We start from the raw sequence: 27,022 nt of genomic DNA, 5'->3' as shown, positions 1-27,022 counted from the left end.
TAGACCACCATGAGAACTATCTCATTAATATTTGTACAAAGTGTTGAAAAATGTAATGTTCTGTAAAAAAAGCTGAGGATTATTCACCCAGAAAAGTAAAGGAAATGGGCAGTAGTTTCAGTTTTCAAAGACAGACTTGGGTAGTAAGTGGTAAATGTCCTGAGGAGTGCCACATGTAGGGAGAAAGGGAGAGCAGAAGCTGCTGCCTTTCCCAGATGCCTGCAGATGTGATGATCAGTGGCAGCTCCTGCCCCATCACCACTCTCCCATTCTCTCCCCAGAATTTCAGTCTTGGGACAGGGGTCACACAATTTAAATTAGAAGGATTTGGCTTTAGTCTTGCTGAACTGGAGAGAGAGATGGCAAATAGAGAAGGGACAAAGCATGCAAGCTGCAGAGGAAAAAACCCTCCAGCAGTGCATCTTCAATATCCTTCTCTTTGTTTGCCAAAAGGACCATGATGGATCAAGTCAATTGAACCAGAAAATAGCTAACAGATGGGTCTGGAGGACAATGGAAGGGATGAGATCCATGCTAGTGAGGAAGCTGGTTCCAAAAAAAAAAGGGCTGCACAAACTTCTAGGGGATGTAATCCACTTTTTAGCTTTCAGATTAAGATATTGGGGCAACTTCCTAATCTTTCACAGTTCAGCTTGTGGGCATGCTAGATGGCAAGGACATCTGCAGCAGACACATCAGCCAGTGATTTGGTGAAAACTCTTTTAGTAACTCCATGGGCTCTATGCAGGGCTATCCTGGAGTATATGAATCTGCTCATGAGCCACGGATGACCCTACTCTGCTGAGAAGCATAACTTCCAAAGGATGGTAGCTAATATGAAATGGCATCCTTTATGTATTTGTTTGTTTGTTTGTTTCTAAAAACATCAATATGTCAATGGCTTTTAATGTATATCTGTGATGTTTTTGAGAGAAGTCTTGCAGACCATGAAAAAAAAAAAAAAAAAGAAAGAAAGAAAACAACCCCTTACTATGATGAATGAGGGCAGTGTTTTTCAGAGTGATGGAGGTCTTTAAAACTGCAGAAGTGAAAGTCTAGTGTTTATCCATGAACTAAGTCTCTGGCAGAAGAAGAAGGCTGGCTTCATTGCAGTCTTCCACCTGTTTACTTGAGCCTCAGCTTGCAGAGCTAACCCCTAACACTGCCAGATTCTCACTCTGCTCAGCCAGTCCAGCAAGGGCAGCTAAAATTTTAAAACCCCCTCCTCAGCTCTCAAATTTCCATGAAAAAGTTTTTTTTTTCTGCCCCTTCCCCTGAAATATTACCCTTAGCCCATGTACAGAGTGTTTCTCTGTGTGTTAAATATATAGACTGTTAAAAATGTAATTCTACCATAACTTCCCACTCCCAGAAACAAAGTGATTTCACCTGTGGGATGCATCAGAGCTGCTGTGGTATAGTCACAATGCTGATGTGAACCTTTCCTGCAAATTCCTCACCTTTTCTGAGCACAGATTTTTCGAGTTTACAGAGAACAATGCAGCTGATAGTTCACAAAAAACCCCTATTGTAAGTTGATACCAAGAAGTCTATTTTCTTCAAATGCTATAAGGGCATTTTCTTGGAAGACATTTGCTCACACAGATCTTGACTGAATCTGTCTCTAAGGTTTACAAATTTAAGGAGAAAGAATAAATTTGAACTATTGGTCTTTTTTTTTTGCCATGTAAAATATATAGACACACAGCAGTCAAAGTTGATACAAGTAAAAATAATCTTCAAATAGCACTGAAAGTCATATAAAAAAAGATGTCAAAAGCATGATCTCCCTGAAAGAAGATGAGTTGGAGCTGATTTGTTTGGTTTAGAAAGAAAACATATGGAAACCCAATCTGACCCTAATTGCAGCTGTGGTTTTCCTGGGACAAAATTGAGCTTCTGTTGATTTCGAGTCAGACCAAAAAAAGCATTATCTGAGATGTCAACAGAAACAGGGATAGATGAACACTAAATAAAAGTACTACTGAGGTCCAGGGAAGTTTTGTTTGACTTAGATGGGGTGAGAAAGGGCTTTCACTGTCCTATTTTTAAATGCTATCCCTCTCTTTTACCAGATATAGCAAATAGCTTGCATTAACCACCCTTATGGCTCAGTGCAGAGTTTTATTTATAAAATACCCTTGATACAGGTCCTCTTGTGTAGCACTTTCACCTTTACTACCTACCTGTACTCTGCACACTGTAGGGAAAAATAATTAGCTGCAGGAAGCTGCCCTCGTTTTGATGCCACCCTTGGCTCAAAGCTGAAGGGGAAAGTAGTTTTATGCAGGAGAAACCTCCACAAAACAGCAGCTTTTGTCCCACTGGAAAACTTACTATAATGAAGAGCATTATTTCTAATTTTACACCAAGTCAAAAAATGCTTCTGTATCACCAGTGTTCATTGAATGCCATTTAGAATAAAGCTGGCTAACTTAACCAGGTGAAATATCATCATGCTTGAGGAAATGTTTTCCTGTATTACACTGAAAGCATATTATTTTTCTCTTAAGTACTGTTTTCCTTGGACTTTGTCATTTGTAAGCGACTAATTAGGAACTTTGTATGTATTATGTATTAGCTCGGAATACAGTGGTTAAAGAGGGGTTGCCAGGAAAATCAGGAGATGCAAGTACCTGGGAAGAAGTCTGTTTCATTGGCAATGCCTCCAGGAAGGCAGACACCATCGACCCCACTCTGTATTTTTTCTCTGAAGAAAATGATGAATGGAAGCTCAGCGTCTCGCACGTTGGAGTCGCGGTGTGCGTGGTGGTTTTTGCTGGGCTAAAATTCCTGGTTGCCAGGGTAACACATTTTGGAAATTCTCTACCCTGGGCTAAAGCTGCTGCAACTTGAAACCCGCTGTAGCTGATGCTTGGCGGGGGCACCACTGCTGCTGGGTGTGGGGGGCTGCTGGCTTTGCCCAGGGGGTTGGGGCAGGCAAACAAAACAAAATGGGTCCAAAAGAAGAGAAAGGCGATTGGGAGCATTGGATACTTCCAGGATGCCATAACCTGATTCTTTTCTCCACACCATGTCCCATCAGCTAAAAGATGGGGGGGTTACCTCGCCTCAGGGCTGAATTTGTGGGTGATGGGAAGAAGAGAGGTGTGTGTGCGCCTGGAGGGTGGGGAGAGGAGGAGGGTGAGAGGGGAAGAAAGAGAGATACAGGGTTCTGGCCACCTGCCAAGAAAAATAACTAACATTTTGCAAAAGAGAAATCCTAAGACTGAGGTCATAGTATGGAAAAAGTCTGTTTCACAGACTCTTGAGCCTGAATACAGGCCAAGTTTTTTAGGTTTTTTTTTTTCCCCTAAATGCAGGCATCCTATTAACATTTGAACACTAAAGCTCGTCCAGGAATGGAAAGATTTTGGAATCTGAAGTGCCTTAGATTTCTGCTTTATTGGTACACAGATAGAATTTTTTAATAACAAGAAAGTGAGATTCTGAATGAGAAGCTGCCTCATTTTGCTGTAAACTTATTTTATGACTATGAAGAAAAAATAAAAGGAGTTTAAAGAAGCGCCTGTTTTTCCCACAGAGTGACCAACTCGAAAAAAAAGAGACATTTCAAGCTTGGTGGACAACTTTTTATTTGCCATGCAAAATACAAAAAGATACTGAAACCTGAAATGATGATGAATTTTCCTGTGTGGAAAAGTCCGACTGTTCAGCCATGAATAGCTATGATTTTTTTAAACCTTTATAGTGGCAGGCTGGCAGTTTCATGACAAATTACTTTTCATACCTAACTAAACAAATTATTGAAGTTCTTCTGCCTTAATCTTTGGATTTGGATTAAAAGTCAGAGTGCGGATATTTTTTAACTGGGGAAAAAGCAACCCTTTGGATTTGTTAGGATGTTATTGCAAGCAAGTTTTCTGGTCTTTGATTTGCTAAGCTACAACTGGAGTCTGCCTTCCTCAGGGTAAGAATATTTCCACATTATCATTTCACCTGTGGTATTTTAAGAGGGAGAATATTATATCTCAGCGTGTATCTTGGCTTTTTGCATTCTGTTCTTTGTTTAGCATGCAGACAAGCTTCATCTCCCAAAAGAGATGTGGAATATATTTATCGGCAATTTAGATAGATAGATTTGACAAGCAAGCAGGGTGACACACCAAAGCTATCAAAGCTGGAGATGAATAAGGACAAAGGTTTGGATGAGGTATATTGTTCCTGAGATTCAAAAGGATTATACTTACTGATCGTTCCAAAATCAGGGCAACTGTACCACTGACTTACAAAGATAAAAGCTTAGTTTTTCCGAAGGAAAAAAAAAAACAACCACATGGTTTGATTGGCCCACAGACCTTTTATGGCAAAATAGTGCAATTACAGCTGGCATTTCTGCATGCTGATTTTTATTAGTTTTGTAAGATATTTTGTCAGGATTCATTTGTGCTGATTCCCCCTTTCATGGCATAAACTGTAAGCAATTGTTGCTAGAGAAAAGGAGTCACTTGACATTTTTCTTCAGAGGCACACTCCAGGAGGTGTGATAGATCAGGTAGACTAAATTAAAACAGAACTGATCTGTTACCTGATAAACATGTGAACTTACCATATATTTAATTGTATTAGAATTTAGTGCAGTTATGGGTAAAAATCCTGTACATTCACCATCAGCTTTCCTACTATCAAACCAAAGCAGACAAATCAGCACAAATAATATCTTGAAAGTATTTAATAGCACAATACAGACAAAGAATGAGAAAATTGCCCTTTTGTACCTGGTTTCATGACCAATTGTGTGGCATTTAGGTAGGCATAGAGGGGGACTTCTGTTCTGAAGTCCCCCAGGGAGATGAGGCAGGCTTCCAGATGTGTGTCCTGTCCTGATGTAGTTCAGATGGAGGCCAAATACAGAAAAGAGCAAGGAAAAGGTCTGGGGCCGGCAACCCCAGAACATCATTGACATAACCTCAAAAACAGTTTTTCATTACTCTGGTCTATACTGGTTTTAACTGTTGGTCTTAAGAAACAATTCAGGTCCTTGCTCATGTAAAATCCACATTTTACTTATACAATAAATGTAATATGAGACATAAACTTTAATACTTGTAATAACTGTAAGCAACAGAAATTTCTATACACTTCTGTGGAAGAAACAATGAAGCCTTTTGCCACAAACTGTTAAAAAAATCTGGGTTCTCCTCTGTCACACAGGAAGATTTTGATCTCATAAATATAGACAAGCATGATGTCTTCTAGCAGGACTTCTTTCAGTATTAATGTTTAAAAGACCGAGAATTCCTGTGGGTACCTAGATTTCTGCTTGTGCTGTGCTGCCCATCTCCAGTTCAGTTAAAAAGCATTTGCCTGGGAGAAGCAGGCTTTACTGTGAGCAGCCTCAGTAAAGTGGGATGACTTGCATGTGTTCAAAAAAGGGCTTGCTACAAAGTGACTGCACATGGAACGAGCAAGAGATAAAAAGAGGAACCTGTGTTTGTCAGAGTGGAGGTTTGCTTCTCCTCAACATCCCTCACAGCTGCCATGAGCCCACTGAGCATCGCGTCCCGCAGCGCAGTGATCCCAGCACGGCTCTGGTGGGTGAGCGGTCCAGCTCCGAGGCCAGGAGACACACGGTCAACTTAGGAGGGATGTCCTGTCCTCCCCTGAAGAGTTTTACTCTTGAAGGCTTTGTATTCAAGAGAAAGAAACCTCTCCCTGAGTCTTTTACATGGATTTCATTACTGACTGGGAGTGGCTGGCCAATGCCACTCTTCAGCAGGCATGCTCTGGTAAGGAGCCCTGCAGCACCCACAGCAGCATCCTGTGACTGATGCTGAGTAGGCAGGAATCGGGGACCAGATTTCGAGCTCTGAAGCCTGGGAGACAGTGGAATAAAGAGAGAAGGGGGAAGATCAGAGGTATGGTAACAGAAGACTTTCATCCAGGATTTTAGGAGTTTCATTACTGTATCTAGCACATAAGACAGATCAAATATAAAGACATACAAAATACGAAAACAATGAGAGGTGGGAAAAAAGTTGGATGCTAAAGTTAAGATTTATAGAAGGACCTATAATACTGGTATTATTCCAAATTTGTATATATTTCCCTCAGACAAAAGTAGCTGGATGACTTAATAACCATTATCTCCAGGCCTTGTGAAAAGATTATATAAAGCAACAGCCCTCCTTCTAAAATTATTTTGCTTTATCTTTATCTAACAGAAATGGCCAAATATCTGTTTAGCATGATCCCATTTGGCTCAATGACATTGCAGAGCTATGAATTCACTATGAGAAGAACAACTCTTTCTGTGCACTGAAGAACATAAAAGCCTGGGTGCCTAGCTGGAAAGCAAATACCTCCTGCTCAAGCCGCTTATGTTTTTCTACTTGAGCGAAATTAAAATCTCATCTTACTGCTTTGCATGCACTTGTCATCCACTCAGGTTTTTATTCAAATAGATCTCTGGTTCTTTTCAAAGAATGTCTTCTGTATGAGTTGCATTAGCTTTAAAGACTCACCAAGAACAGCACGGTCCAGGCTGACACTCTCCCATCAGAGAAGGAACAGTATGAATCTTATCCTACAATTCTGCAGCTCAGTTAATTAAGTATTTGATGTCCTAAGAAGCTGCTGCCTCCCAAAGCCAAGGAGAGGAAGCCGCCAGACCCTGTTTCCATCTTTGGCCACCAGACACAGTGACGTTCAGAGACTTTCCACCCATCACACCATGTTACACAACTCTTCCCCTCTCCCCAGCCCACAGTGTTGATGAAATTAAGTAGCATGAAAAATTAACCCCACTGTTGTTGTAATGCAGCTGGGTAATGTGTGGCCTCATTTGCTGCTACAGGAGAATACGTGTTTGATGCTTTGGTAGTGTGGCTCTGTGGATGGGGCAGAGGGGACCCCAGTAGAACAAACCTGGGTAACAGCCCCACATCCCTGCCCAGTCTCCATGTACTCCTGGGCTCCCTAGACCCAATGCACAGGATGATTTCTGATTTCTTTCCCACTCTTGTTACTTGCTGTCCATCCTCTGCCACCCACCACTTCTGCTTTTTTTCCCTTCATTTTCTTTCTTGCTGCACCCTCTCTGCTGTTTTCCCACCATCCCATCCCTGGTTGTGCCAGGATCCATCACCTGCAGCCTCATTTCTTACTGTTTTTCACCTCTGTGGGCCCTCCCCTTTTCTACTTCTGCCCCACAAAACATGTCTCCATGTCTCCTGAAAAACAGAAAAGAAATAAAGAGCTATATGTAACACAGGATACAAAAAACACACCCACAGTAGCTCAGGTTTCTGGATTAGTGCATGTCATCATTTGCCTCCTTTCCCCCTTGATTCTTCCATCATGTCATCTCTGCTTCATGGTAAAGACTAACTTTTAACTCCTTTGTCAGGTGCCCAGGTATTGCTCCAATCTTCCTTTACGGCACATAGATTTCCATTACTTCTCTTTTAAGAATCACGCAAGAAAAAGAAAATAAAAAGAGAGACAGAGAGATTAATATGGAGAAAAGTTTTACTTAGCTATAAAATGTTTTCCTTTTATAACTTTAGGCATGATTGACAGATAGGTTTATTTAATCAAATTGCCTTTTCTGACAGTGTATTATTTAATGAGGGAGTTCTTTTTTTTGATTGCATAGGAAATGTGGAAGCATCTGAGAATTTCTAATGTGCTATTTACTCATCCATTATGTTGGGAATCAGTATAATTTCAATGTCAGCAGTGGAATTAATAACCATAACTGTTAGCTGTCACAGAATGATCTATTTGGGGATTTTCTCAGCAAACCAGGATATAACCCCCACCCTTACACCACAGAAGGAAGTTTTAAAAAATAAGTCAAATTTGAACATGTTTTTGTTTTGATTATCCCTTCCAGGCTGATGGTAAAGGCACATATTTTCAGGCTTTAATTCAGCATTGAGTCACTGATATGAAATCCTTTAGCAGCATGAATTATCCCTACTTTTTTTCCCCAATTTATTTCACTCAGCTTCTCAAAAACTTCCATCAAGGATGTCTCCCCATTTAAGTGCACCCTCCCTTCCTTAAAAAAAAAAAAAACAAAAAAACAAAAAAAAAACCCCAACAAAACAAACAAAAAAAACCACCCAAAAAACCCCCAACAAACAACAAACCAAAACCCTGACAGTTTAGTTTCCAGAGCTAAGAAAAAAAACCCTTTTTTGGCAGTAGTGTTAATTTGGGCTGACTTTGGTCTGGTTTTGGTGTTGTACTTTACTGTTGGACAAACAGGCCTCCCTGTGTGAGAGCCAGGGAGTGCCTGAGCAGACAAAAGGAATTACACAAGGGAGGCAGACAGGGCCCAGATCTGGTTCTACTCTCTTTAGGTTATGTGCAGCCTCACATGAGTAAATAACTGATAAATGAATAAAACCTTTCAACTGATACATTTGATAAGTACCAAGACTTTTTATATGATTCCAAAGTAAGGGCAGTAACTGTTAAATTAATTGCTTTTTAAATAAAACACATAAGAGAAATTTTTAAACCCTTCATTGTTCCTAAAAGTGTTTTAGTGCCTCATTAATTCTTGATTAGCCTGGTTGTTAAGAGGCCATTATTATGTGGTAATAAGGTGTAGGAAATTACCTCTAGGACTATAGTCATGTCACACAGACCTGCTATAGTTAGCACCTCATCAGGTGCTCAGACCAAGTGCAAATGGTGTAAATTAGGGCTACCCCGCCTGGTGGTGGGGCTCATGTTGGTGGTCCTGTGTGATGGGCTGTTTGCTGAGATGAGGTGAGTCGTCTAGTGCTGAGAAGTCCTGACAAAATATAATCCTCTCAGCAGTCTCCTGTCCTTCAAGGGCTTGCCAGTCTTGCCTTTGGCTGAACAGAAAAACTGCTATAAAACAGTGGAATAAAATTACTTTGCAATTACATTCATTTAAGTAATTTCAAATATGCCTGAAGCTAGTGCAGATGAAAGTTCACTCTTTGCTGTATGATTTCTTAGGCAAAGTCAGAGGAGATTTGGTGCCAGTCCAACAGAATATCCCCAAACTAATGACCTCTTCAGGTCATTAGTATTTCTTTTGAACACACAACCCCCCTCAAAGCCTGCTACAAACATTGGTAAAGCTAATAGTTATTACCCTTTTACAAATAGGAAAATGAGCCTTGGGAGCTATTGTGATGCAACATTAATCAGCATTCTAAAGAAAAGACATATTTCTATGTCCCAGTCTGCATCTATTTATTTTTCAGTTTGTATTATGATTTTTTCCCCCTAAATCTCTTTGAGGTTGATGATCTAATGCTCACAGTATACAGCTCCCATTCATTACCTGTACAGGGGGCTAATGTGATACAGCAGCATCACCACCTTTGAAGAGCACTGAAGATGCTCACAGCTGAAACCACAAAGTGAGTTCTCGCTACCACTTTCCTCCTTATTCCTTCCTTGGTTTCAATCTTTGCACAGCAGATGAAGCACAGTCCTCAGAGGAGGGAGAGCAGCTCAGGGCCAGCATGGCCACAGTACACAGGAGTGATGCCCTGCAGGGTGTGCCAGTGCCTGCTCCCTGACCTCCTCTTGCTGTTGGGTGTCAGAGGGCATTCACACCTCGGGAGTGGTGTCCAAGCAAAGATGCAAGAGGCTCATCTTGTGCCTGAACCCCCAAATGGGGCTGTGGCTTGGGTTTCAGTCTTAAATATCCATGATTGTTGTTAAATAGCTAGGCACTCATTTCTGTGTGCTTTCACCCACGTCTTCAACATTGTCAAGCCCTGGTGTGGTTTCTTGGGCCATGTGCGACAGTGTCCCTCGCCCCAGCCCTGAGTACCATCCCAGAACTCCTCAGGGACTGACCCTGAGCCATAAGCAGCTGGAGAAGGGCACCTCCTGTGTCTCCATGTAACCTTTTGTGAGCCTCAGAGTTGGGGCTGTGGGACAAAGTCTCCGTACTTGGTATTTCAGCTGCGTCAGAAGCCAAAGTAGCCCCAAGACCTGTGCATGGGTAGTTGCTGCAAGCCGTGGGCACCACTCCCCCTCATTTCCAAGCCAACAGACCCCAGAGCACTGCAGAAGGCGTGGCCATCCTTCTAAGCTAATTTTCACCCACCCCTTCTCGCAAAGGACACCTCTGAGTATGGCATTGGCTTGGGCTGATTTCAGGTGTGCTTGCCTGCCTGCCTGGTCGCAGAGCCGTGCTGGTGCTGAGCTGGGACAGAGACAGTCCCCCACAGAAAGCCACGCTGGCAGCAGACTCTCCCCAGCTGACAGGCAGGCAGGGACCATCACCACAGCTGCACTGACATCCCATGCACAGCTCCAGTGGTCCCAAGCAGGGGTGCAGAAGGCATCTATCTGCTGCTCCTTCACACATCTGCTGAAATGGGTTTTTAATATCTCGTGATAATAATTAGCAGCCCAATTGTCATGGCTGTTACAAGGATGGGGGGAAAACTCCACCAAAAAACAAGTATTTAAAGGGCACTTCTGAGTGCAGTTTCAGATCTCACAAAAACTAATGGAAGAAGAAATTACAGCCCAAACCAAAGACTTTTAGGGGTTAATAACTGCATGAGTGTAGCAGTAAAGAACGTCAAGAGTTAACAGTCCCAGTGTGATAAAAGTTTATTTAATCCTACTCTATACAAGCAATATAACAAATCCTTGTTCAGAATGAATGATCTCTCACATGTAGCTTAAAATAATCAAATTTTGATTTAAAATACCAAAATGGGTCAAATGTTATGGGTTTTTCTGGAAAAAATTGAAATCTTCCAGTCCAATTTTATTTTTCATTTGCAACATTTTACAGATTAATAAATGCATTCTTTACATAAAACCCTCTTGCTCTGTCTCAGGCAGGAATGCCTGTTTGCCAGAAAATTAGAGGTTCTTGAGTGTTGGCATATTCTGCTCTGGTAGCTCTGCTGAGCTCTGATAGAAGAGATATGGAGAAAGATACTGTTTCGGCACCTCTTCACCTTCCCACCTCATCTTTGGCTTTCTTTCCCTTAAAATTTTCTCCTAGTGCAGGCTCCAAAGATGAAGTCGAGAGTGAACAGTGTAAGATGTTGGGTCATGGGTACATCTGAGGCAGTGCCTATGTCTTCCCAGCAGGACCTGGAGTTTCCTTCCCAGCTCATAATCTCACTGAACAGTGTATTGTGACTTTGTTTAAAAACAGCGAATCTCTTTGCCTCTAATCCTCTTTCTGAGTGACTGAGAATTATCATGGGTTTGCTTACTTCTGGTTTCGTAGGGTGTTGGGAAATGTACCTACACAGAGATCTCTCACTAGAAAACAGTGCCATAGGATGAAGCCCAGTAACAAACTGGTACCTGTCTTGATAGGATGGGTCATACTAGTTAATGATCCTGGTAATGAGGAGAGTAAGTCCTCACGCTTTGGTGTTCAGCTAGATGGAAGAATGGGAGAAAGTATCAATAAGAAAATTCTGACAGACCTTTTTTTATTCCTTGTTCTTCTTTGGCACCTCTTTAAATTGCAAATAAACTTGAAGCATTCAAGACATTTATAAATAAGATGTAATGAGGGCTGTTTGCTGCATCTTTGGAGCAGGAAAAACCTTTCTGTAGTACACTGAAAAGTACACAATGATTTCTTTAGACTAATAAACACTCTGCTGGAGATAGTCTAAGGGTTTGTAGAACTTCTGGAAAGTTATTTACATATTTCAAAGCTCTTTATTGTCAGTCTCCTACATTTTGCCTACTTTATTTCTTATTTTTATCAGCCATCTCTGCTGTCATCAGCACTAGAAGTATTTAAGTGCCTGATATAACATGTACATCTGAAGTTTTTTCTTTTATCAGTAAAAATCATTTGCCTTGAAGGTAATATAGTGAGCTAAATTAATTGCTGATAAACTGGTTTTACTAGAGTGACACTGATGATAAAAGTAACTGTCCTGGTCACCCCAAGACAGTAACCCAATACATTTAGTTCAGGAGATCTACTTTTGACCATTAACAATGTTACTACTAAATTGAATTCTTCAAAAGTCATGTCATTCCTTGTATATATGACTTTTTGAACATATATTGCATAATATAGACACAATATTTGATCACAAACCAGTTGCAGGTGTACTAAATTAATGCATTATTATCTGTAGGGTTTATTCTTACTTAAATATCAAACAGATAATTATTCACAGCTCTGTCAATATTAAGTCCTGCATATTTTATTTCCACACCCAAAAGTACTTCTGAAATAATAATGATTGTTTTGATTGGACTCAAGCTGACATCAAATAATAGCAAGTTAAGCGATGCTTAAAGCCATTTTTTCAAAGGTGGAGGCCATAGGTAGATCCTGTAGGAGCCCACGCAGAATTCTTTTCCTGGGAACTCAGTATCAGATAATCATAAATGTCAAACATACAAACCAAACAACCAGCTATCTAATGGAGTAGATTTGAGCAAGTGGTCTTTATTCCTATCTGATTTTGTAAAACAAACAAACTAACTAAACTAAAAAGCCAGCAACACAAATCCCTCCATTTCAGTCACGTAACAATCTGAGAATCCGTCTCCCGTATGATTGGTTCATACCAGCTCTTGCTCACAACACCGCTAAGAATGTTTGCTTCTATTAATGGCAGTCTGGCAACTGATGACAAAAAAAAATATTTCACTGAAAGTTTCTATTAACTGCCAATGAGAGGGAAAAATTGAAAGAAGCTAGTAAGTATTGGGCACCCATATGAAATTCAAAACAAATCTAGGTTTAGAACTTTGCAGACTGAATTAAATTTGCTTCTGAATCAGCATGGGTAATTGATATTTTGTTTAATACAATAAACATCATATGGGGTAACTGAAAATAAAAATAGTTTTGTTAATTTTCTCAGCAAAATGAAAAAGAAATACATTCAGGGCTAATAATTTCATTTAGGTTACCTTACTCCTGAAAGTGCTTGGGCAGCCTTGTTTCAGTACTAGATACAAGCATATTTCAAAGTAATGTTTTTGAAAGAAGAAAAGGAAAGTACAGCATTTCAGAAATGTTGAAATTTATCATTTTACATAGAATTTAAACTTCTTTATTTATTTAGGGAAAAGCAGTGCTCAAATCTAGCAATTGCCAAGCATTTTGGCTGGTCCTCACACTGTTCTTAATGGCCAAACTATATGTTAGAAAATTTCCCTCAGCTCTAAATCCCTCACACAAGACTTTAGTTAGTCTTGTCCATACTTGAGCCTTTGTGAAAAAATATTGTTGACATTTTTCTCAAGACGATTCAACATTTCCAAAGATTTAGGATGGCAGAAAGCATTATCAGACATCATTTAGACTTCCAGATTATTCTTTTTTATGAGATGGTTGTGGTAGTTAGCAGCTGGGTGGTAGAAGTTGGCAATCAGAATACAATTGTGCCTAATTCATTTTTATACACTACTTCTATTAGTTAAAAAAGGATATTTCTTTGCAAGTGACATTACAACCTGACAGAATTTTTGACTGATTTTTTCTCAGAAACTGCCAGCATGGTACTGCCAGCATGCCAAGCTGGTGTCCAGAAGAAAATTTAAGAGCAGTGATAAAACGAAAGGAGAAAATAGAAGCCCTCCTTGCAAACAAGGGTTTGTAATAGATATTCTGACATGTTATGAATGATGAGGGATGGAAAATTCATAAGGTTGTGTGGAAGTGCAACACACACTCTGAGCATAGATGACTGACCTATAACTCATAAGATACTGTGTGTCGAGTGAGTTATGAGAGTTGTTCCCTGGTGTATATTTAAAAAGAGACATTAGAGAGGAGATATAGTGTGGCTTACTGTTTGAGAGCTAAATTCATAATTTTTTCCAAAGAGTGTTTTTAAGAAAAAATACCTTTTCTTTTCCTTTTTTTTTTTTTTAATACATATATATTGGAATCCAGGTGGTATATTTCTGCACAGCACATCTGAATGCTGGGAGTAAAACTCTTCTCTCTGAAGGAGAAGCCCTCAGCTGATTATTTTTGCTGTTGCTATGTCCAAATGAGATTATTTCAAATAAGGAGGAATAGCCCATTTTGCACCCTAGAAGGGGTTATCTCAAAGTGAAGCAAGCAGGTCAGAAGCACTTGGTGACATCAGGCCCCAGGGCAGCTGAGGGTCAGTGCCAGGAAGGCCCTGGCCAAGCCCATGCACACCTCGACCGGTGCAGTTTGAATTAATGGGACCCTATGAGTAACCATCCCTTCACTGCTGCTCCATGGGACCAAAGGAATTATCTGACCACTACAGATTGCACGTGTTTTCTTGCCCCAGCAGTGAACTTCATGGCCATGAGCTTGCTCCAGGTGCCAGTGCCAGCCTCCAGCTTCCCTGTCCCTGCAGAGCCTGTGCCCCATGTCCTGGCACTCCCTTAGCAGCTCCCTCCCTCCCTCCCTCCCTCAGCCCATCCTCAAGCAAACCTGAGAACTCCTGTATTTTTGTGGGACTGCTATCAGTTCAGAGATGTCTGCCTTGCTGAGATTATCTTTTCCTCTTTCAGCATCTTGCAACATATCAAAAGCAGAGAGGAGTCAAGAGAATACTATCTCTAACACGCTATCTCCTAGTAAGTTAAGCTTGGTAACCCTGTTGGAAACACCCTGGCCATGGAGGCAGCTTCAGGAGCAGTGCTACCTCTCTCTCTGAGCAGAGCATGCAGGGTGCAGGTCTCATAAGGAGAGCAATCGGTTTGCGCCGTGGGGCAGAATCTGCCTGGTGTTTGGCAGAGAGCTTTGTTTTCCTTTTACAGTCTGCATCAGAAGGAAAAAAATGCATTTTTCCCTGTGCCTATCTTGGCTGAAAATGAAAGTCTCTGAGAAATCTGCTCATGGGAGAGGTTTAAGCCCATTCCCACAGAAATTTGAGGGCTGGAAATTTTGACAAAAGTCACAATGGCCCCTGCATATTTAATGCACAGAACTCCCTACGGCTCACTCCTCAGCATCAAGTGATAGCACATCACCTTGGCCATACATGAGTTTCAGGTCTTTCTGCCTCTTGTTTCTTTCTTTTTTTCCCCTTCTTGCTACACACTTGAGTTAGTTACTTGACAATTTATTCTGACGTTGTATTATTCCAACAATAGTGGAATGTAATGTTGTGTAATTAGGAGCTGGGATATAACAGTGGTATGAAGATGATTTTGGCAATGAGATTTTTTTAAATTAAAATGTCATTACTTGAAAAGTGTCATGCTATTGCCCGTTCCAGTGTGTGAACAGTGTCCATGAATGAAAGGGATAACCCTCAGGGATGGATAGCATGATTTTCAGTCTCTTGCACTCCAGTTGGAGATTCTCCCGAGGCACTGCTCTTCCATAATATATGAACCTATAAGAGCACAATATATTTTAAAGTCACTGTAAGGTGTTGATTTTACAGTGAAACTCCTTCCACTTTTGAGGGGGTGGGGTTGTTTAGGGAGCTGTCTGTGTAGCATCTGGAGTTGTGAGAAGTCTCTAGCACTACAGACCTGTCCATTTTTTATAGATAATCCTCGCACCCCGTATCTTTAAATAAAATGGTATGCTTCCTTTCACAGTAGCCAACTGGATTCTTTTCTGTTTATTTGCTTGTTTTAATCATTTTTTCTCCATCTAGTCAAATAAACCTCTAAATTCAGTGTGTATGCTATGGAACTTCATCCAAAACTGTACTGTCTCCTTCCTGACAAGGCTGACAGAGAGTATAATCACTTGTATTGTCCAGAGTACTGTTTACATAAAGGAGCAATAAATACCTGTTGAAATTTTTACTGGAGGCCTCCCAGATGGATGGTTCATTTATTATTACAGACAGGGTTTCATTTACTTAGTTATTAAAAAAAGCAGGCCGCTACAGCCCATTTATAACTATATTAAAACTAAATGAAGCTATAAGTATTGCAGACGGGACTGAGTAAAATACATTTAGTGACTTTCCAGGAAATGGCTAGGCAAAGTATTTGAAAGGAAATGCTGAAAACTTTGGGGGTCCTGGTGTGTCTTTCACAGATGTGCTTCTACTGGCTGGAGCTGCAGAGGGAATGGAGGAGGTATAGTTGCCATATGTTCCTGTGCCATGTATATATTCAGCAATAGCCTCTCTGTATCAGTCAGTCAGCCATGTGCCTTTGGGAACTGTTCCTTTCCTCCTCTAGCCTTTCTTGACATGGAAAGCTCCAGCTCAGGATGTCAAATAAACTTCTTCTTTATCCCAGAGACAGAATATCAACTGAATATCGACTCCAGTTACAAGAGGGGATGAAGGTGGTCCATCAGCATCAATGTGGAAAGGAAAAGCAGGTTTATCAGGTGGATTCCAGAGGTCCTGGTTTGGAAGGTATCACCAGACTTCCAGCACAGACAGCTGTGAAATTGGAGTGAAGGTTGTAGATGGTCTTTGTGGCACTTTCTAGCACTGACGACTTTTCACCAGACATTCTCACCCCTCCTTTGAATAAAGATAAATTGGTCAGTGGATAGGAAACATATGGTTGCCTGTGAACCAGACCATGATTTTATTATGTTCAAGCTAGACAAATAAAGGAAAGGCTGGTGTCCCAAAGCATAGAAATTGTTGACCATAAGTTGATGGGGTAGAAAAGTCTAGAGACAAGGAAGCTTGAAATTTTTTAAGCAGAGTTTGTTAGGTTAGAAAAAGGCTGCATTTCCACAATCAAGACAAAAAACAACTACTGAAAGTGGCTTCAGCTTCATTGGTCAAGTAAAAGTCGTAATTAGAAGTGAAAAAGCAATCTGTGCAATAGACATGAAATTTAAATATATGTAATATGAATACATATACATGAAACATAGTCTGAAAAAGAAAATGTAGAATACTGAAGATGGATAAAAGGAATGGACGATACTAGAGGAAAGCTCGAGGGCAATGAGAATATGGGGTTTCTTAAGGTACATGAAAACAACAATAATAAAGAAATTCTAGCAATAGCCCCTTATTAGCTGGAAGTATTAAAGCTGTAATAATGTTAGAGTCAATAAATATGTTTTTCACATGAGAAAAAGCAGGTTTGCCTATTAGACAGACAGGAAGCTGAACAGTGTCTAGAGACAATAAGTTATTTAAAATCAGCTACGCTAGACAGAAGTATCCATACACCTCAGATCTTCCATGTCACCATACAGACACTGGCTGGAAGACCACTGGCTGGCAAAATCTGAGGGTCATTTGTGATGTACCTTGAAATGTGACATAAAGCTCACCCCATGATGACTCCAGCATAAGGACAGATGCTTGTAGCACTTGGGATTAGGCAGTAAGAGATCATTTGTGAGGAAATAATCGCTTGAGTACAAAATCAGATGCTGCACATTCAGCAGGGAGACTTGGCAGTGTCAGCTCTATCTCAGAAACATTAAATTCCCCAAGATTTCTGTCACAATGGCTGACACAGAGGCAGTACTGCAGTTCATGCACTCTTACTTCATTTCACCTTTGAAATGAATATTTTTTAGGTGGCAGCATCAGCAATGGCTCAGAAATTAGAGGGAGAGCATTAGTAAATAACTGTTAATCACACCTAGAGAGGCTTAGGGGGTGCAGGGGCAGGGAGGCAAGAAATGGATTCGAAGATTGCGAGCAGCACATTCAAAACTTTTATTCCTCAAATGTATTTCCTCCTGTCACACAGAGCATGATTAGCCATGAAACTCTGGTAAGCTGTCAGAGTGATTGGACTACTTAGGCGTGAGCTGCTGTCTTCCCTCTTTCTGAGTATTCATGCATTTTTTTGGTGGCTTCCTTGCTCAGAGAGTGGCCTCACAGGGGTTTGTTTCCTTGCTTTCCTGAATTTCTCTCCTTTTTAAGGAGGTACTCTGGATCCTTCTGCCCAAACATCATTCTCAGGAAGTGCTGTGATCTGTGGGGCACTTTCTCACCACCCTGCCAAGGAGTTGGAAAATTCAGGGTATGATTCAATTGCATTTGTTGTCCCTTTCGTTAAAGGGGAAAAACATCACCAGGGCAAACACAGTCACTCATTGGGGCAGCTGCTGCAGAAGAAACCTTATTTCAGCTTCTGCTCATAGGAGAGAGTGATGGCTGTATCCTTTGGAGAGGTCTGCCTTGCATTTCTAATGAGACCATCAGTGTAACGGGAATTTAGCAGAACATTTAGCTGGTTTAAATGGTTTTGAAGAGTGGTGTAGACCAGCCTAGATGGATTCAAGCCAAGGACAGAAGACTTTTCCTTCAGAGTATCTATTTTTTATTGGAATTGCTAATTCTATTTCTATAGACTGAGTCCGTTTTTCAGACATTTAAATTCTACACTCTGGAATTAAATCTCACATTGATATATAGGCTTCATTCCAGCATTAAGTGCATTAATATTTCACCAGCCTGATTTTACTGGCTTTCTCCCTCTGTTTTTAATTAGATTTGATGGTATTCTATATAATCATGTTTTTCTGCCTGTTTCTGTGTAGCAGAACTTGCACAAACTGTTTGTTGGGGGATTTGTACAACTTAAACATCATATATTCAGAGTGAATTTTAGATGCTGCAAGCAGTGCTTGCAGAGGTCTTACAAGCCTCCTGAAAGCTCTATTACAGCACTTATAAAATATCCTCTTGATCTAGTTGTTTACCCTAATCCATAAGCTTTTGACTTTATTTTGTATAAAACACAAATAAATACTACACTTCTCAGATAATATAAATGCATGAGCTTTTCCAAAGTGAAACATTTGCATCAGTTATAGCACTAGAGTGAAAAATAATTTCAGCAATCAGAATATAATTAATTAAAAATTACTACTGTATAAAACCAGCCACTCCTATATTTAGGATTAGTAAACAAAGCTATTTCAAATACCTTTTTTGGCTGTAGGTAAGTAGTGAATATAACTGGCCATCTGTTATGTGCAAGTAACCAAGGTAATAGCAACAACATTTGTTTCCCTTTTTCTCTCTCTCTTTTTTCTTTTCTTTTTTTTTTTTTTTTTTAAGAAAGGAAACATGTTCATCTGTTTCTTATGAATTCTCTGTACTTCTTACCAGGCATATTTTTCCTTGCATTTCTCTTTTAGAAAGCAATGGAAGACAGCCAGAAACTGAAGGTACATTTGTCTTCATGGAGCTTAAGTCATATTATGTATGTGAGCACTCGTAGCTGAAACAATCCCAGTAACATAAGGGCACAGTCTGGGTAGGAACATCATATTCCCACCTGGCATTCTCTCTCATTTTGCTGGGGACAAGAGTTAAAGGTCTTACATGGTGCTGTGCCTCTGGGAAGGTTTTGTTTTGCTGGTTTATAGTGTGAAGGAATACTTTTTGTCTCCTATATCCGTGCATCAGTTGTGACTTTAAACATATGGGGTCAGTCTGAAAGTCTTCTAGCATATTGCAACTTAGAATAATATCTATTTACTTTCTGGGTTTCTGGTAATATAAAAACTAATGTCCACTTCTTGAAAGGTCACTATGCATTTATGGGAAAGAAAATAAAATGCCGATATTGTACATTGAAAAATAAGATAATTTTCCAAAAGCATTCAGAATGAAACATTGTGGTAGCATAAACTCGAATGAGCACTTAGTTATTTTATTTTGATATTTCATTACAACTCTTTGCTTAGTGGAGTTCCTCTTCAGCTAAAATCCAAGTATTTTTCCGCTACTGAAGTTCCTTTCCTCCATAATGAGCAGAAATCATAGCAGTTCATAATAAACACGGTATTCTGACTGAGATGCTGCCTAGAATTAAACTGGGACAATATAGTTGATCAGATTAATACATTCAGGAGATCTTTTACAGATTGCAAAAATGGTGACTTCTGGATTTATTTAAATGACAATTGCAATATACATATATTTGTGCCCCACGCTCACAAACCATTGGCATGATCTCTCCTGAAGCATTAGTGTTAATGATTAATTACTATCAATATTTTTCCTTTCCCTTCTTGATTTTTTTCCTGGTTTTTCTAATTACCAACACTATCATGAAGAAAGACCATATCTTGTACAGTAGCTTAGACCACCAGAGGGACATAAAGAGTTTTGTCCCTCATTTGTACAACCTTTCTTGAGGTGCCAAAAGGGAATCTCTCTAATCACAAGAAAAAAAAACACAGAGGAATTTTTTGAGAGTTTTATGCCTTAATAAGAATTTTGCAGGGGGAAGGAAAGAAGACATTAGGCCAAGGAATGTGAAATTTATCAGAGGTTAAAGTGAAATACAAGGTGTGATGCCTGCTGCTTCTTTCATGTGCACCAGCAGATGTGAAGGATAATTCCAGGCCTGAAGCATGTCTTCAGTGTGGAAGAAAACAGATATCCTCCTAAGCAGGGCTGTGCTGGAACTGTCTCAGACTGGCTCCATACGTCAAAAGTGACAACAGATTCTCTGCTGGCTCTTGAGGACGACCTCCTCCAGATGGCACCGTTGACATCTCCTTCCCCAGCAGCTTTTTCTTCTCAGAAGGAGAATCTTCCAGCTCTATCAGAACTCTTTGACATAAGGCCTGACTCTACCCTCACACTTGAAACTTGTTGTTACTTTGATGTTAATTTGCAGAGGAGAAACTAGATGTCTTCCTGCTATTCCCTGGATTCTGGCTGGGGCTGAAGATAACACTTGCTTGGGACTGAGCTTTCCAGCAGCAACAAATCACTAGAAAAGGCAGACAAAACAGTGAAGCTGCACATCTCAACTATTCCATTTGAGCAATGTGGTTTCCTGGCAGCCTGTGATGACCTTCCATCCCAAATCTCCTGTAATTTTGACCAGGAATAACTCCTGGCTCTTTGGCATGCTGGGATGAACAGGAGTCCCACAGGTCTCTGCAGTGCACCACATGGCTACGCCAGCCCCAGTACCCTTCTGAACCAATGCAGTGAGCAACCCTCAGATTAAAACAGGTCAGGCTTTCTAATACGCTGTGTAGGAGATTTGGACACACTGACACTGGCAGATGTTGTATATCAATGCCCTCTAGACCACTTTGTATTTTCCACTGCATGTAAGTAAGCCTGCACACCCCCTCCTTTTCCCTGTAACTGAATGTCCCATCACCCCAGGCTGAAACCCCTTGGTTACTGGAGAATGAAACCACCTGGCTTGCTGAGGCTTTTCTCAATATCCCAAACCCATCCTCATTTCCTTTCATTATGTCTCTACCTGTCATATTCTTTGTAGAGAAAGGAACAAATGCATTAATTAGAGTGTGGTGAGCACTCCTGCTTGAGCCCACCCCTCACTGCCTCCACGACCTCACAGAGATTTCACTAAAAATGTGTAATTGGGTTCTGCAAAGTGACTTCCTGGCTGTATGTGCTCTTTTCAAGTGCAGAAGCCCTCAGTGGTGCCATGTGTTTTTCAGAGCTGCTTTGAGTACCACTTCATTTTTCTAGCTTTTGTTTACAAGGTTGTATTTACTTACCTCTTTATCAGTGTCTGAATACATCAAAGCAAGGTTCATTCTAAAAAATCTGAAAGTCCATGAATGATGTCACTTACTGGCCTGAATTTTGCATGTTCTGATAAAAGCGTAAAGGCTGCGTTTGCACATGAGCTTGTCTGTGCTTGTCTCTCCATCCTTATACTAGTTTGCCAGAATATGTAAAGAAACCCCATCCCAAACAAGGGTTGTTTTAAACATGGTCTGAAGTGCTTTGCTAACACAGGGTGTATCAAGGCTCATTCTGTGCTGAATCTGTATCAAAGTGCTTTTCAGATAAATTACAATTTAATATAATGCTTCTTGTGAGCTTAAAGTATTTTTCTTCTGTTCTCACTCTCTTCAAGTGGGGTCTGCTGGTCCAGTTGTGGAATTTTTCTTTCAAACATTCCTCAAAAGCGTCCATACTCAAAACTGATCTACCTTACTGAAGACACTTACTGCAAAATGGAATCCCTGTAATATAAACACCCCCTCCTCACCCCGGGTGTGCTTCAGCCTGGCCTGTGAGAGCTGCCTTGGTGCCCAAGGAGCCTCTCTCTCCAGGCCAGCTTCAGCTTCACCCACCAGGTGACACTGTGTCCTGCTCTAGCTGTGGCTTTGTAGATGAGGGCTGAGGGCCTCACCTGAGAGTGAAAGCTGTGCGGAACCAGTGAAGACTTTCAGGCACAGAGGTTATACCTGCACAACTCCTGCTTTACAAGGTAGACCTGTACACTGGCAACCTGATACATCCTTGTGACAAATACATGAATCAGGCCAGCCAGATCCCACTCTAGGGAAAAAAAAAGCAAGCAAGCAAGCATTTTATGATGACCTGGTTTTTCCTATCCCCAGTGTTAGGAGTGTGTTTGTAGGCTGATGGTAGTTCCAAAAGGGGCCGCAAGCCCCAGGCAGGCAGTGCTTTTCTTGGAAAGCAGCACTTCTGAAATGAAAAACAGACAGGGAAAATAAAGAGGCTAAGATGTGCAAGCAAGGAGAGTTTGATGCACCAGTGCTGCGGTTTGTTGTTCCTTTTGTGTGGATGGTACCGGATTGCACTCCTTGGCTCACACCTCCACACAACCCAAAGGCTTCAATGTATCCTAGTTGCTTCTAATGACAAGCTCACAAAACACTTTTTTATATGTTAATACAAAAATACAGGACACAAATACACAGAGCTATCTAGAATGTTTCATTATATGCTTTTGATTTTTCAGCTACCATTTAGGAGAAGAACTAAACTGCTAAGCCTAAAGTAAATGTACTTAACTACCACATCACTAGCAGAAATTCACGCACTCAAAGTCAAGGGAGAGCAGGCAGTGACACCCTGGGAGTTCTGCTTTTCACACAAGCATACCACTTTCTGGTTAAATCACTATCGGTGCAGATTTCATCACATAGGTGCTGAATTGCAGATCTGAGCTTTCTATTTTTGAGTACTGTTTTCTCAGGGATGGCCTAAACAGATCTAATTAAAAGAATAGCAATTATAAGATTGTTTGGATCTCTGTATGTGATGGGATCCAAAGCCAGTATGGATCTTGTGGTGTTTACAGGAACCTTTGCCTCTCTGACATGTTTAACTCCTAGGAGCTGTATCCTGTGTCATCATACCCATCCTGTTTGCCCACTTCTCAGCAGGGCTTGTTAGCTGGGTCAGTGCCTGCACTGATACAGCCATCAAGGCTTTGCTGATTTGGGAGATGACAGAGAGAGCTTTTTCCTGACAATGGACATACTTCAAGATAAAATATAGGCAAGTCCTGCTGTGAGATGTCAAGTCCCTCCAACTCAATGAGTGTCCTGTATATGTGAGGTGTCTGCATTCCAACAAGATTTTGCTGAACTTGATACGTTGATTTTACAGAAGAGGAATCTTGGCACAAGTAGAAGGAAATGTGGGAAAAAAGCAAGAGGAGAATCTTTAAGAGATGAACTAGTTGAGAATTGCTGCTCTGACCCCCAGTTCTTGTTCTTATACACCTACATTCCCTGAAAGGTGCCGTGGGGAAATAGGGAAGCAGCTGTGACAGCAGCAACAGGCAGAGACTGTACGTACAGTGAGGAGCTGAGGAGAGCGTGGTGAGGCTCTGTGCTCTTTTAGCACATGTAGCCCATGTCAGAGTCATGCTTTTCAGGCACGCTCCTGGAAGATCTAGGCACAAGTACAAGGAGGTGGTTTGAAATTACTACATATGTCTTCTTGCAATACTTACACTCCGGGGACCACCCACATCACAGGATGTGTTTGAATTGCTCACCAAGATTTCCTCTGGAGCAGAGATGAAATTACAGATTCTTTTTTCACAGAGTGTGAGAAAAATTAGCAACTTTCCAAATTATTACTATTATTACCAAGGCACTTTTTAAAAACAGGTCCTATTCTCAAAGACTTTTCAAGCACTGGGGGAAATCTTTGCATCTCTTCAACTTCTTTAACTGCTAGTTACTTAATTTTAGATTGCTAAAAAAAATGTATGGAGGTAAAACCAGACTCCTCTTCTTTGTGCACCAGTTTAAGCAAGTTGAGGAAAGGATATGGGAAGGGAGGATGAAATCCTCATTAGAAAAGATGCATTATTTTCTATGTTTACATGACAGTGAAATCCTGTGGATACTCTTGTGCCCTGAGACAATATATTTTCGTTTTAATTGTTTCAGTCAATGTCAATTTTACATCAAACATGCAATAAAGTAAAAGTGGCCTTCAGGAAACATCACTGAACCTTATTTTGTGCTGCACTATTGCCAGTGTAAACATCTACTTCTGTTTTGTAAGCTCAAAGCCAAATGGACAAAAAAGTTCCTCTCAGGGAGACTACTGACCTGTCAGCATCAAAAATACTGTTTTTAGCATACAAAAATTGTTTTTCAGTAGTTGTAATAATAAGAGTCTTTGCAAAATCCATTATTACTCTAATAAACATTTTCTCTTAGGCAGCAATAGCAGGAAATTAATTAAGAAGTTAGCTGATAGCAACTGGATAAGATATAAAGTGTCACAGCTACAAAGTTACTGGGATAAAATATATTTTCTTTCTGTTTTCATTATTAAATATTTACAATAGCTCTGAGAAAATATCCAATCTAAAGCATTTTGATAAGTTATAATTTATTCTGCTTGCTTTCCAGAATGCTAGAAGATGACCTGAAGTTAAGCAGTGATGAAGAGGAGAATGACCAGGTAAGAACCAGACAAGTAACGTGTTACTTGTAGCATGTTTCATGTTGAGACTGAGCTACTGCAAATATTTTGCTAATGCTTTTTCTAAACATACATAAAGGTTATCAAAATACATGGCAGCAGTGTAACTGGAGTAACAGATGTTGCTGCTCGGAGCCAGGCTGCATGTGCTAACTGCTGGATTGGTAGGGAACGGGCTGCAGTGCTCTTGATTTATTACCTTGATGTGACCCAGAAGGTTTTTGTATCAGCTTCCTTCTGATTTGAATTTGTTTTGTTTTAAAGAGTGGCCAAGGAGGGGAGAAACAGGAATTCTGGATTAAGAGTTCAGGCCGTCTTTGCAGTCATGAGCAGGCCCCAGGGCTTAGCTGCTGGGCTGCTTATCTCTTACCTGCCTCTGGCATCCCCCCAGCCCTGGCTTCTCCTCTGAGCATTTTTGGTCCTGACACTGCGTGGCCCATGCCTGCTAAGAAAGCTAAAGAGAACTGAGAAAAAGCCTTGGCTGTGTATTTGATTCACTCCATAACGCAGCGATTACAGCAACTGTCTGTGTTTTAAAGACTCTAAACTATCTGACTGGCAGCAGATACACCATCCAAAGTTTTCCATGTGTCAGGAGAGCTGGGTTTTGTTGGCTGTAGGAGGTGTCTCCCAATTTTTCCTTAAAATATTGCTGTGTTTTGTCTAAACAATTAAGGACTCAGTAGAATAGGGCTGGAGCTTGACTTTCCCATGACCAGCTGAGTGCCTCGTTGCCAAGCAGTGCTATGCTGTGCTCTCTCCTTCTCAGTATCCCGGCATGGATGATTTGGTTGGGAATGAGAGGCCAAGAACCACTTCCCTTCCTTCTTTCCCTAAAATACACGACCCATGCATTCACCAGAGCATATGAGGGCAGTACTGCTCCTGGTTGCATCTCACAGATAGAATGTTGTTTTCTGTCCTGGTTTTGGCTGGGATGGAGTTAATTTTCTTCCTAGTAGCTGGTACAGTGCACTGGTTTGGTTCAGTGTGAGAACAACATTGATAACTCCCTGATGTCTCTGTTGTTGCTGAGTTTACCTTGAGTCAAGGACTTTTCAGTGTCTCCTGCTCTGCCAGTGAGCAGGTGCACCAAAAGCTGTGGGGGCCCATGGCCAGGACAGCTGCCCAAACGTGCCAAAGGGATTCCCTTCCACAGAACATCATGCCCAGTACATAAACTGGGGGAAGGAACTGGCTAGGAGGAACCAATCACTGCTTGGGAATTGTCTGGGCATCAGTCATTGGATGCTGGGCAATTGTATTTTGCATCACTTTTTTGGAATTTATTTCTCTCTTCTTGTTGTCTCCCTTTTCACTGCAATTATTATTCTTATACTATTATTATTTTTTTTATTTCAACTGTTAAACTGTTCTTATATCAACTCACAAACTTTATTTTTTCTGCCTCTCCTCCCCATCCCACTGGGGCAGGGGGAGTGAGAAAGTAGCTGCATGGTACTGTTGCTGGCTGGGGCTAAACCTTGTTTCAGTCATGGGTAACTAGAGTATCTAGATGGGTAGGCTGGATGGGTATCTAGACTTCTGAAATTCAGGATCTTAGACAAATAATTTTAGGTACATAGGCATAAAGTTCTTCCAGGATTTTCTTTAACTTTTGTTATTAGATGTCTCTATTTTACAATATTTTCCAAACAACAGGTAAATCAAAACTTTTTAATATTTATACTAAACCATTGTTTCATCTATTTTGAGCAAAGCTTCTTGGTGTTAAGAAGATTCAGCACATAGATTCAATTATTTACATATTTATACAATTTCTTTTTGTTTAACATATTTCATCCTGAAACACTTCACATTTAATTACTCTTCCTGCTTGTCTAGATGGCTTAAAATACAGCTCATAGACAGCACAGGGCAAAGTAAAGTGAGGGATGGAAGGGATGTCTGAAGAGTAACAATAGCAGACCAAGGTGCCATGATGCTTGCAGCCAGGGGCTGGGTGATAGGGAGGCACAAGCTGCTGGCCAGGAGAGATGTCCTTCAGGCAGGGAGAGAGGATCCTGAGTAATGGGTGTCAGAGTGAAACAGGCTGAGAGAGCCTGAGAGAAAAAATTCTGGTTTGTGTCATAGCACGCAGAAAAGGACATGTGAAAGTGTTTATGGTGCATAAAGAACAAGTAGGTTTAGGCAGAGGAGGGATTGTGGAAAAGTCCTGCCCATCAGGCAGGCACACATGGACCTTTGGTTTAGCACTGTGACTTGTAATTATTGACATCTTCTGTGTGCTCGTGTGCTACACAAGCTCTCCGCTCAGTCACCAGGGCTCCAAGATGCAGCTGATGCAGGCTGGGTCTTTCACCTCAGTGCTCAAGCGAGCTCTGCAGAGCCAGGACAGAGCTCACCAGCCATGCAGCAAAGAGCAGGGCTGAGATCCCGTTACTCACTTCTAATCATCACAGGACCTAGCGTGAACAACCTTTGGAATTTAC

At 40.9% G+C, this 27,022-nt stretch overlaps 1 protein-coding gene across 1 annotated transcript in view; it reads left to right on the top strand.

Moving 5' to 3' along the window:
* The window catches only part of AFF3 (AF4/FMR2 family member 3), a 318,503-nt gene that overhangs the window by 203,546 nt on the left and 87,935 nt on the right, over positions 1 to 27,022 (top strand). Inside the window, 1 exon segment of the mRNA XM_039548666.1 lies at positions 24,497 to 24,548. Within this exon segment, the coding sequence (XP_039404600.1) occupies positions 24,497 to 24,548 (52 nt within the window).

This window comes from Corvus cornix, chromosome 1 (assembly GCF_000738735.6).
Source record: "Corvus cornix cornix isolate S_Up_H32 chromosome 1, ASM73873v5, whole genome shotgun sequence".
In the NCBI taxonomy this organism is placed as follows: domain Eukaryota; kingdom Metazoa; phylum Chordata; class Aves; order Passeriformes; family Corvidae; genus Corvus; species Corvus cornix.
The sequence above is the reverse complement of the archived record's forward strand: the minus strand, read 5'-3'. Positions and strand labels throughout refer to the sequence as shown.